The 12,967-nt window shown below is 40.7% G+C and overlaps 1 protein-coding gene across 1 annotated transcript in view; it reads right to left on the bottom strand.

Annotated features, from left to right (window-relative positions):
* Positions 1-12,967, bottom strand: part of rims3 (regulating synaptic membrane exocytosis 3) — a 50,874-nt gene that overhangs the window by 26,839 nt on the left and 11,068 nt on the right. Inside the window, exon 2 of the mRNA XM_020614196.1 lies at positions 9,376-9,705. Within this exon, the coding sequence (XP_020469852.1) occupies positions 9,376-9,640 (265 nt within the window). The 5' untranslated portion in view covers positions 9,641-9,705. The remainder of the gene's footprint in view (positions 1-9,375; positions 9,706-12,967) is intronic.

Here is a 12,967-nt window from a genome sequence, read left to right as displayed (position 1 = left end):
GACTGTTCACCTTCCTACCCTCTGGCCGGAGGTTCAGAAGTGTGAAATGCAGGACCACTAGACTGAAAAACTCTTTCTTTCCCTCTGCCATCAGACTCCTAAACACTTGAGGAGTTTATTACCAGGAAATAGTTCATGTACTGTTTACATTCTCAGTTTGCACATGCATGATTGCACACTGACTGTTGACTGCTGCACATGCTGCTCCCATGCAGCATACATTGTTATATTCTTATACATTTTTATTATATTGCTGCATTTGCTGCTTAAAGTGCCTTAGATTTTATGTTATTTATTTATCTACTTTATATTTCATTTGTATTTTATGGCATTTATGTGGATGGCAAAGTAAAAATTTCATTGTACAGGGAAACACGTTTCCTAACTGTGCATATGACAAACACTTTGAACTTCCAGTTCACAGTTATTGAGGTCATTGTGCTCCTAGGAATACACAGAGCTTTATAAATTGTTTGTCATCCTTGCCATGATATATGCCTGCCACAGTTTTAGTGTAGAGCTCTGCTGAGAATTTCTTGGACTTCATGGCTTTGTTTTGTCCCAGCATGCAGGGTGAATTATTTGGTAATCCATTAGAACACTCTGGTTACTGCTAATGTGCTCTAACATTATACTAGGATTATCGCTTAGCGGTTGTATGCCTCCGCCAACCGGTGAAATTCATCAGTACGAGGTAGAAGTGAAGACACTGACTTTGATCTTTAACTACCAAAATCGAATCAGTTCATCCTCAAGTCCAACTGGGCATTTGTATCAAATCTGAAGAACTTCCCAGATGTGATGCTCCACACATATCACATTCACAAGAATTGGATGGACAGACAAACAAGCTTAAATTGCTCTCAAATAAACTATTAATTCAATACAAAGTAAAACTCATGACCAATCTAGGTCACTAATGTTAGTAAAACAAACATTAGCTTTAGATGCTAAACATCCATGATTGGCTACATGAAATGACTAGTTCTCAATACCTTCACTTGGTTGCAGGTGGGGCTAATTTACAGGGCATATTTTGACAACACGTTTTAAAGAAGCTGGAGAAACATAAATGCTGTTAGGGGGGAAACTGTCATGGAGGGGGTTAAGAAAGCGGAAAGACATCACATCCTGTCCCATTTTTACTCAATGTGTAAAATCTTAGTTAATGCACCTTTAAAACTGTATTTTACATGCAGAAGCCACATGTATGTAAAACACAAAGACAGATATCACAGTTGAATGGTTAACTGATCTGTCTGGCTAAGAATAAAGCATATAGCATGAAGGAGTTGGTGGGTGAGATTTAGAAAACATGACAACTGCTCTGAGTGAAGGGGAGAGCAAAAGAGATGGAGATGAGGAGAAGAGGAAACACAGAGGGTGATGAGGGAGTACAGCAAGTGGAGAGAAAGTGATCACTGGTCAACTGAGCTGGTGTGGTAGCCTCTAAAGGCACCAGCAGAGAAGATAAAGCTTTTAGAGACACGAGCAAGGTTTCAGTTTGTGTCAGGAGAGCCAGTGACTCAATATACTTCTAAATGGATAAGTAAATAAATAAATAAATAAGGTGGTTGTTAGGTATTTTTAGTCAGAAATTGGATAAATACTTTATGTATTAGAAATGTTTAGTGGAGATAGGATGTCTAGTTAGACTGTTAAATGCTTAGGCCTGCTTATGAGTTTCTACAGGGTACATCTGGTCAAGGATAACTAGAGAGAAGAGTTGATGACTGTCAGCAGACAGGGTGTTTAATATTATTATTATGACGTGTATAACTGTAGCCTTAGCCATAATATGTTCTTACGTTTAATGTCATGACATGTTGTGAGAATGTTTTTAGCTACACACCACTTAATCAACAGAACACACATACACACACACATTGATTTGCTTCATGTTTTGACTACTGCTATGACCAGCTGCAAAGCTGGTAACAGAGACGTCTCGGTTGACGTTTCTGTGTAGTATGGGGCTAGCCCAACCGAGGGGATATAATGTATAGGCCTGGTGGGTTCAGGGTCTTTCATCTTACATCTGCCTGTGTGCAGTTTGGAGGTGCAAGATACCTGAGCGTGTAATGTTAATTTTACCTGTGATCCTTTGAATAAATCAGCACTGTTTTGAAGTTACTTGGACTGTCTCGTCTCTTAGAGTTAGCAATGGTAACAAGAACCAAAAAAGTCCTGCATAGTGGAGGGGGAGGCAGCAAAAGGGAGCCAACAGAACAGTCTCGCCTGAAACAGCAGCTCAAAAGACACAATTTTCAACTAGTCATAATATATGAATGACTAGTCATCTTGTGACACAGCTATTATCATCAAAGGGCATTTGAACCCTTCCCATAGTTCAGATGCTACAGAGATTCAACAATTCCCATTGTTCCTATTCTAACAATTATACAGTGTATTTTGTTCGCAAGCTTTCTCTGAGCCGTGGTATGTAATAGTTTCTTTCTTCTACTGTTTTATTGCTAGGATTTTTTTTCTTGTCAAAAGATCACAAATGATTTTAATTTTCTCCAAAATCAATTACTGCAAGTACAGTTGTAATAAAATGCGATTACACTCAGATTAAAGATTAAAAACATGATACACAATTGCCATAATACTAAAGAAGAGGCTGAATTAAAATGTTTTGAGGGAGTTCAGCTATAGTAGAAAAATTAATATGAGTGAATAATGGGTTTATCTGCACACACACTATGAAACTACAGTACTGTTTAGAGAACTGTGTTTGGGTTGGTGGTGGACTGTGTTTAGATCTGATAATCCAGCACTTTGTACTTATTTTGGTATAGAAACAGACACTCTTAGAAGATGTTATCTACAACTACACTATCTGCCTTTGCATAACATCAGCCTGTCTTGCAGAGCTATCTCAATGTGGGGGAGAATGATATTCAGACTGCAAGTATGTAGGAATATTCAAAGACTTTTTCAGTTCAGTGTAGTTCATCCAAACAGATCAAATGTCACCCATGAACTGCCCAAATACAGGCAGCACATCACCTGTCCCACCAGGGACAAAGTCACACTGGACCACTGCTACACAACAATAAAAGATGCCTATCACTCTGTCTCCTGCGCAGCCCTCGGACTCTCTGATCACTGTATGGTCCATCTTATTCCAACCTACAGGCAGAAACTTAAAGCTGCGAAGCCTGTGGTCAAAACAGTGAAGCGCTGGACTGAGGAGGCTAAGTCAGAGCTACAGGCCTGCTTTGACTGCACAGACTGGAGTGTATTTGAGACTGCAGCTACAGACCTGGATGAACTCACTGACACTGTGACATCTTATATCAGTTTCTGTGAGGATGTGTGTGTGTGCCCAAAAAGACCTTCTGCACATACAACAACAACAAGCCCTGGTTTACAGCCAGACTCAAGCAGCTTCATCGTGCCAAAGAGGCGGCTTACAGAAGTGGGAACAGGTCTCTGTACAGCCAGGCAAGGAACACACTGACAAAGGAGATCAGAGCAGCAAAGAGGAGCTACTCTGAAAAGCTGAAAGCTCATGTTTCAGCCAACAACTCCATCTGTGTGGGGGAGCCTGAAAACCATCACTGGCTACAGAAAACCATTGAGATTTGAACCTTCAACCTTCTGGTTGGGAGATGACTGCTCTACCCACTGCACCACTGTCACCTCCCCAAAGGTATGTGTCAGAAGAGGGATGCCAGCAGAATTGTTGCTGATTGTCAGCAGAATTTAACTACTATAGCTAGGAAACAGTGGAATAAGAGTAATGGTGAAAGAGCAGCTGGTTAGAAGTCTTAGCAGCACTTAGCATAATAAAAGCACCAATTCAAAGCTACAAAACTAAATAAGTGCAAAACCAACTACCACCACAACACTGCATATTTACATGGTATATAGGTTATATTAACTTTCCTTCATTCAAAACATTTATTTGAGTTTCTCCCAAAGATGTAGATTCTGTAGATGTAGATTTATGGAAGCTTGTCCTACCTCTGTCATGTCTTCTCTTCTTATATTCATGTTTTAAATAGCTCACAGGCTTCCAAGACTGCTTTGAGATAGTTTCTACATTTATACAATACTGTAGGTTTCTAGACACTACTGGCAATGGTGAAAGCTCCTCCACATACCTTCACTCCCAGGCTGGAGCTGGGGTTATAGCAAGCCAATTCAAAATACTTTGTCTAATCAGTTTAGTAAGAAAACTAACAAGTATTCTTTTCCTGTGTCAGACATTCTTCCTGCTCTGTCTGTTTCTTTTCTGTCTCTCTGGTGTAAACAAGCAGAAATATTTACATAGAGAATATGTAAAGAAACTGAAAAGTGAGGTTGAGAGAATAACAGGTTCTTCTCTCAAGAACAGGAAGAACAGAAGTTCTTCACATACAAATACTGTACATGCACACACTCACAGGGGGATGCTCAACAAAAAGCACACAAAAAACAGACATGACCATGCCTGGTTTCCTTTATTCTAACTACTGGTACACTGCATCTCATCAGTGTCCCTCCGTGCTGACCGACAGAGTACTGGGAGCCACTCTGTTAGCTCTGCTTTCACTGTCTTGGATAAACCTGCTCAGGAGACAAGACCATGTTCAGCAAAGGAGTGACTCACCCATTAAACCTGGGAAACCGTTTGTGTGTGCGTGCAGACTCACTCCTCACTGGTACTAATAATAGCAAGTAATAAATAGAACACAGACAGAACCAAAATGGCATCCCCAAAGCCCACCTATTTCAAAACCTAGAATAATACGACAATGACAGTGGGAGTCGGGCCTAAGAATACAACAACATAAAGAAAACTGACATGAATTATGGACGGAAACAAATTATGTCTGTAGAAATGTACAAAGGTTTGTATGCAACATAACAGTCTACCACAAATTTCTGCAGTGTTTCAAAAATGCCCAGTACATCAATGACAAATGAATAAACTTATCTATCCTTCTCTTCTATGCTGTGTATTTTATTAGGGGTCACAATTATGAGCTGTTCTTTAACCTGCCAACTCTATTTTTTATGTTATAATAAACCTAATTTTACACCTTTATTCACATTGTCATCTTTGGCAGATAGGCGCAGAGAGAGGTCAGAACCTAAGGAGGCTCAACATGATACCAAGGATAGGAAACAATGGAAGGTTTGTTGCAGTCTTTATTAGGGGTGTGGCAAGATTTCGTGCCATGAGATATTGCAGTATTGAAACGTGACAATATTTCTGGTCGAGGCAAAAGCTGTCTTGCAATATCAGTACATAACAGAACAGGAGCAGCAGCCAGTATGATGGAGTGTGATGATACATTCACATTAATGCAAAAATGCAACTCCCCACTGTGTTTTAATATACAGGGCTGCATTGGTCAGGGGGTTTTTCCATTCTTCTTCAATGAACCCTGTAGCACTCACAGTACTAAACTGTAACCTGATTTTATTGTTACAACCCTAATGATGGCTAGTGTAAAAGGTCATCAGATGAGAAAGGCTTATTACAGCTGCATATTCCAACTAAAAACAGTAAAAACTTTAAGTCCAAATAACTTTAACAACTGTATTTTCAGGAGGTGTGACATTATACCTTTTTCAGCTTGAAAATTATGTTGGAAATGATGTTATTTTGAAAACATGCTATTCTTACTCTGATACATCTACAAGAAAACATGCTTGCATAAGACCTTACCAGGAGAAATCCTGTTGATAGTTGTAAATTCACTGGATCTAATTCACAAAACAGAGAACAACTAGAAGAAACTCTGCAGAAATTCTGACACAACACCACCACCATAACCACGTTACCTCCTAATAGTACTTTAATGGTGATGCACTGACATGTTTGTCTCCATTTACTGTCTTTTTTTTTTTTACATCTGTGTCTCTCAACCACCCCAGCTCAGTCACTTTATCCATTACCCCTCGCTCATTGTATTCAGTCTGTTTACTTACTCATTCTTGCCAATAAATCTTACTAATTAGAAGACAAAAAACACCCAACAGAAAGATTTTGTTATTAAATAGAAGACTGATTAAACTCTGATCATAGAAGTCAATCAATGTCAGTCAATCAACAGACTTATCACATCTTTGTTTTACAGAATAACAGTATTTCCATTTCGTTTTCCTATTCAAAGAATCCAAAGTCCCAAATTTACTTCCCCTCACACATCCCCTCTTTTCTGGGGACCAGTTCAACCTGTACGTTATTGTTCATTAGCTGACCAATTGAGCGGAGCTCTAAATATATGCATCCAATTTCACCTCTAGCTGATACAAATAAGGAGACAGGGAGAAGAATAGATTAGGGGAGCCTATTTAGACCTCACCAGGTTATTGAGTAAACAACATTATTTGTCTCTAGGAACAGGTTTCCAGGCTCAGCCTAATAAAGCTGTGTGGGCCAATTCCTAGTAGTGCAGTGACATAATCTTGCTGTTGGGTGAATTTTAGGTAAAACCATTTATGTAAAACACCTAAGGCCAGATGCACAAAACTCTACATAGACTCATGACTAAAACTGTGTGAACGCATAAAAAGAGAAGTGAGTCTACAGCTCAGTTCAGTTCAGAGCAGAGGACCAGGGCTAAAGTACTGAAAAAGTAATCGGATTGTATGCGAGAGGCAGTGAAGCTTATATGTGCGCTCAGAGAGTATGAGGGTGGCAACAGGAGGACTGGTACCTCCTACATGATCTACAGTAGATGAATGTGTCGCAATTTTAGCCAGACAGCTTTATAGGGTATCAAACCGATCTCTAAAACATTATTTCTCGCCTCATAATGGCAATGTCAAGATCCTCCAGAAACACCAGAATAGCCATCCTTATGCATGACCACTAGCCGTCCCGAGTAGGCTAGTGGTTAAGGCACAGCGCACTCGCTGCTGCGACCCAGGTTCGAGTCAGAGTTGCATCACCAAGGGCATACGGTGTAAAACACGTGCCAAATGTCAACATGTGAGTCATCATTGTGACAATTCGACCCCTAAATGAGAAAGGCCAAAAGGGACTTTCATGCATGACCATTATGCACAGCTACAGCTTTTTGCTGTAATGTAATCATCTGTAAAGGCTTATTAGTAGGCTAGTGGTGTCTCGCTCATCATTAAATAAAAACTGACTAATATCAGCAGTTTACAGAAAATCAAATGAAAAACAGGAAAATAACATTAAGGCAAACGTGTTTAAAAATTCACTTTATGAACTGAAGTACATGTAAACAGCTAAAAAATAATACAAGCTGTTTAAAACTGGCTGTTTTTCATTGGCTTCACCACATCGCACCTACTCAACCCATGTGCGCGCATGGTCTGAACTATGCCTGAGATGCCCACATTTTTCTCGCACATTGTGTTTATACATAAGAATTTATGCATGGGAAAAGAGATATTCATGATTTTTTTAGTGTACGAATCGTTTATGTATCTGGTCCCTGGACTGTGATTCAATGTACACCTACAGTAAATCAACTGAAACACTGATTATCTGTGCCAACCTTGCACTATTTAATCTAAGGAATCACTTATGACATTTTCCAGTACTCAACTGCAATAATAAATACCAATCCAACAACAGTGCTCCCCTTTCTCCTCAGATTTAAAACCTTTAAAATGCCTCCTTCCTGGTCAGAGCTGATGTCACTATCCTTGTTTTCTCAGCCATCTCCTGTTTTAAAATTGTATGTAATCCAACACTGTACCCATGCTTTGCTAAAATTATTTAAAAAGTGGTGAAAATGTACTTTGTTTTTACATGAACATTAAAGCCACAGTATGTAACTTTTTCAAATCTTTCTAAGAAATATGATCCAAAACTTAATGTGCAGAGGGGCTGTTGAAGTCTCCTGTGACCCAGACTCTTTGAACAGCACTGGCAGCAGTGCAGAGATATTAGCTTCTAAAAGGTTTTGAGTGGGATTGATCTCTCTAACCAGTCAGAGATTTTTCGTTATTTCTGCTTGATCATTTAAGATTTGTTGCATTCTCATTTATTTTAATTTTATAAGGACAAATATCTGAGGAGCTGGGCGGAGTGTGGTGGAGTGTAGCGGAGCACAGCAGAGCAGGGAAAGGGAGCGCTGAGTGGAGCAGAGTGGATTGATTTGGAGTTTCATGCTGATGCTACCTTAAGTTACATAATGTAGCTTTAACTGTGTAAGCTCAGTTCATGTGAGGAAGGTTTTGCAAAGGTATTTTAAGCCTGCTGTGGCCAACACAGGCCAGAAACCATCACCGTGGAGGCTCCTGCTATAGCAAGGAGGTATGCAGCATGCATGGAAGAAGAAGGAGCACTGCATGATATCGTGATTTTGTTCCAGGCGCAGTGTGTTCCTCTAGCAGCTGAGAACATCTACATTTGGACACACCCTTCATCTCTGTTTCCTCTCCTCTACATCCTCCACCCCACCTAGCCGTCTCATCCACATATTTCCCTCCATTGCGCTCTCGTCACCACAAACACAGAGACATGAAAGGCCCTGTGGTATCGACAGCTTTCGGTGAGTCAGACAAGTGTCAGCTGTACCTGAGGGCAGTGAGCTGTTTATTTGTGTACTGAATACTGGAGCAACAGCCAGCTCAAACTGAAGCGTGCCAAAACAGGTATTTATACTAGATAATAATACAGGATTTAGGTGAGAGTGTGCTCAGCGAGATAAAGAGACCTGCTCTTGAAGACGGTAAATTCTCCCTCCCACCTACTGTGACTTGTGTCAGTGGCACAGAGGATGGACAATCTGAAACATTCCAGACCTAGGCCTGGATATCAAACCTATATTTTTTAGCACTCATCAAAATGTATCCTCAAAAGATCTTGTGTAGTGAAGATGGCATTAGATGCTTTGTCTCATTCTAATCTTAACTCATGATGCTCACAACAGTGTTGTAGCCTTTTATAAAGGATTCATTACAGTGGTAATAACATAAAAGGTAAAGGCACAGAGAGCTTGTTGAATAAAAAATGGGTACGGTAGGTATAACTGCAATGCACCACCTTAAAGGCTTTGGAGTGATAATGATATTATGTATACACTAGGCCACTCTTAGTACCAATTTATCCACACCAGAAAAGCACTGTATGTGTAATATTTGATAATATTAAACCCAAGCCAGGAGGATTATGATAAAATCTCCCCTATTAAAAAGTCAGTCTCCATTTCAAAATAAGATATGATTTGCACCTTAAAATCTAAACTCAAATTAAATATCAGTATTCACACACAGGAACTACTGTAGGAATAAAGAGGCAAAAGACAGAGAAGGCAGAAGAGAATGAGAATAAGAGCTGCACTGAAGGGAGAGGAGATCTGTGGGAATGAGAAGAACAAAAAGGGAAAAAGGAACAACAAAGGGATAAATGGAGTTTATATCCTACAGAAGCATCTCAAACTGTAAACTGACCCTGCTGGTTGAGCTGCTGCGTGCTCTTGCTCCACTGTGACAACCCCACAATGGCCACCATCTTGGCACCCAGACTGGAGCGCCGCTTCTTGTTGCCACTCAACGACGCGGAGTCCGGGCCCCTGCTGCCGGGACTCTTCTCCAGGCTGTACATGGCCCCCGAGATGCTGGAGGAGCGCACCACATTCCGGGCTGCCGCACTGAGGCTGCTGAGGCCACTCATTGCACCCGGGCTGGGTACCTCCACTGAGCTGCTGAGCATCATGGTCCCACTGGACTAGAGCGCCAATGGGCTGGCGGGGGGCTGAGGGCTGTAAAGTTGGAGCTGGGCTGAGGAAAGAAGACAAGAGAGGACAGGATAAGATGAGGTGGATGTACAGACAAGAGGGGCAAACTAGCTGAAATGAGAGTGCCTCTTGATGTACAGTGTGCCTGGTGAAATACAGTACAACAGATTGTCTTACAGCTGCAGTAGCTCCCCAAGGCTGAAGGACACTTGAGGTTAAATTTCAACTACAGTTTGGTTTTCAATTAAATTCTCCACTTACTACAGAGGAAGCAGAAATTAGTTCCTACTCTCTGTACTATGAACACACAGCAAGCAAAGCAGGAAAAAATGAAGATGGGGAGGGAGAGAGAATGTTGCAAGAGATAAACAGAACAATTCTGATTTCAGAGGCATGAGGACATAAGAAGTGAGGAAACAGATGTGGGAGGAGAGGATGCTTCATAATGAATGGACACAAAGAGACTGCACAGTGCTGGGGCTGTGAGGAATAACAGAGTTAAAGTCTGTCTAGGGCTAGGCTCTATACATTTTACCTTCAGGATATCTACATTGACAAGTGACACTTATAATTATATCGGTTTCATATCCGCAGAGCTAAACTTTATCTGCTTAACTGTGACTTTAGCATAGAGAGATTCATTCAATTAATAGATAAGAATATTTTGTGAAACATTATTTACAGAAGCTGTGATGCTATAAAACAAGAAGGAGATTAGCTTAACTTAACATAGCACAAAGCCTGGAATCAAGAGGAAATAATAAAGCTGGCTCTGTCCATAAGTAGCAAAAAACACCAACTAGCATCTTTGGAAACCTCAATTTATTGTAACAACAGGACTCTAGGAGAACACTGCCCGTAAACACACCAATTGCCATTTTTATAGCTCAGTTCTTATAGGAATTAAACAAACGCATTAATGAGTGAACTGTCAGACAGATATTTTCTACCTTTGGACAGATCCAGGCAGTTTGCAGTCTTTATGCTAAGCTGCATTTACCATCTCTGGGCTCCATATTCATATTTACTCTATGTGGTATTGATCTTCTCATCTAGTTCTAGGCAAGAAAACGCATTTCCAAAAATGCATTTCCCAAACTGGAATTATTGCTTTGTATGCTTCTGCCAACCAGTCAAATTCATAGGAAATGGACCGACATGAGATCTCTGACCTTCACCTTTGACCACCAAATTCTAATCAGTTCATCCCTGAATCCAAGTGGACACTTGTGCCACAACTAAAAAAATAAGGGTTTCCCTGACATATCATGCTCACAACAGACAGTCTCAGACAGTCAGACAACCCAAAAACATAATGCCTCTGGCCCAATCACCTCACCATCACAGTTTGGCCCATGTCAGACTCACTCAGATCCTTACACTTGCCCATTTTTCCTGCTTCCAACACATCAACTTTGAAGACTGAATGTTCACTTGCTGCCTAATATACCCCACACACTGACAGGTGCCACTGAAACAGATAGTCAGTGTTATTCACTTCACCTGCCAGTGGTCATAATGTTATGGATGATTGGTGTATATTTCAGCTCTTATGTATTAACTCTTATCAGTGGATATAATGTGCATACAGTACTAATACCAGCATTAAGGAGTCCTTCAGTTTGTAATATCTTCAGTGTCACCAGTGAAGATGCCACCACGTGCCTGTACCTACACAGTATTTTGCTAGACTTAAAGTCAGACCCCGAGCCCATCTATCTTCATCTCTGTGCCAGACAGTTCCCCTGCCATATGTGCCCATGCTCTCTATCTTCTCAGCTCAGAGCTCATTTATTTCTCCTCCCGCCAGCCATGCAGGAGCTATATGCTTTGCTTCCCCACCTCAAAACCACCTGTCTCCACCCCACACCGACCTCTGTCAAGTGACATCTGGCCTCTTAATTTGTATGAGTGTTAGTGTTTGAGCGCAAAAGAGATCCAGCTATAGGGGCAAATGAAAAGAAAAACAAAGAAAATACCATTTCTTTAGGTTCACTAAAGAGAGCATATTAATATTTCAAAACTTCAAACTGTTGGCAAGCTACAGTGCACAAGAACCAAAACCACAAACTTCTGTGTGACTGTCTGCAGTCAGTAAAACATACAGTATTTGTAAGCTAATGCAGAAAAGCAAAGCAGTATAAACATGGTCTTTCCTTTCAGTTTCTTCCTTTAACACAATTGCGACAACCTTGTAATTGGATATGGCTGAGTGATCCATTAATGGCCTCATTAAAGTTGATCTCTAGTATGCAGGCCACACCGCCAGTGCTGGTCAGTTAATTATCATATAATGTATCTGCAAAGTAAGTGGTAATGATATACTGTAGGTCTGAGTGTCCTACCAGGAAAGGAATGGCCAGGAGGAGTAATGGCAAAAAATATTAGCTTAAACTTGAACCAATAGTAAAATCTTTGTCCTTTTATTCTCTGGTTTTACCCATTTTAAATTGTTCTTTACTTATTGCCTCCACTTAATGCTCACTGTTGTGTTACCTTTGTTAAATGATGATTCTTAGCTGTTGGATGAGTCCATTTAGCTGTGTCTTTGCCAAGTGTTTTTGGTTGGTTCACGAGCAAATTTCCCATGTGAGACAGTGAAGAGTTATTATTGCACATATTAAAAATGAGGATGTTTAAAATGACTGGGGAGGCAACAGTGGCGCGGTAGAGCAGTCGTCTCCCAACCAAGAGGTTGAAGGTTCAAATCTCAGTGCCTGCAGTCCACGTGTCGAAGTGTCCTTGGGCAAGACACTGAATTCCCCGTTGCCCTCGATGGTTAGAGCCATCGGTTGAGGTGGCGTGGCAAATGGCCGCCATCGGTTCTGTACCGGAATCAAATTCCTTGTGTGTAACAAACTTGGCCAATAAAGGTGATTATCCTTATCCTTATTAGTAAAAGGGGAAAAAACAGTGGGTTGTAAATATGTTTTCACAGTGCAAAATAAAAGATGACCAAGGAATTAATCTAAAAAAAAAATTAAATGGTAACACTATCATAGTATGTTTGCCTACAGTATTTATGAAACTGCACATCCTAATTAGGGACTGAGTCTGTCATTTTGTGCGCCACCATGGAAGGTTCCCAGGTTATGATACTGGATGTGTGTATGCAGCGCCTGCTGCCATTGCAGCAGTGTGTGTGGGTGAATGTGTGGCTGGTGTAGCTCTTTGATCATAAGGCGTCTCTTAAGGCGAAAAAAGAGAAGGCTGGTTTTGCAGTTACACACAGAGGACAGTAAGAGTGCCAGGCTGTGGGATGACGGAGAGCCAAATGGATCACACACACAATCACACACAGAGAA

The sequence above is a fragment of the Monopterus albus genome, unplaced genomic scaffold (assembly GCF_001952655.1).
Source record: "Monopterus albus unplaced genomic scaffold, M_albus_1.0 scaffold143.1, whole genome shotgun sequence".
NCBI lineage: Eukaryota > Metazoa > Chordata > Actinopteri > Synbranchiformes > Synbranchidae > Monopterus > Monopterus albus.
This window is presented reverse-complemented; position numbering and strand designations above follow the sequence as displayed.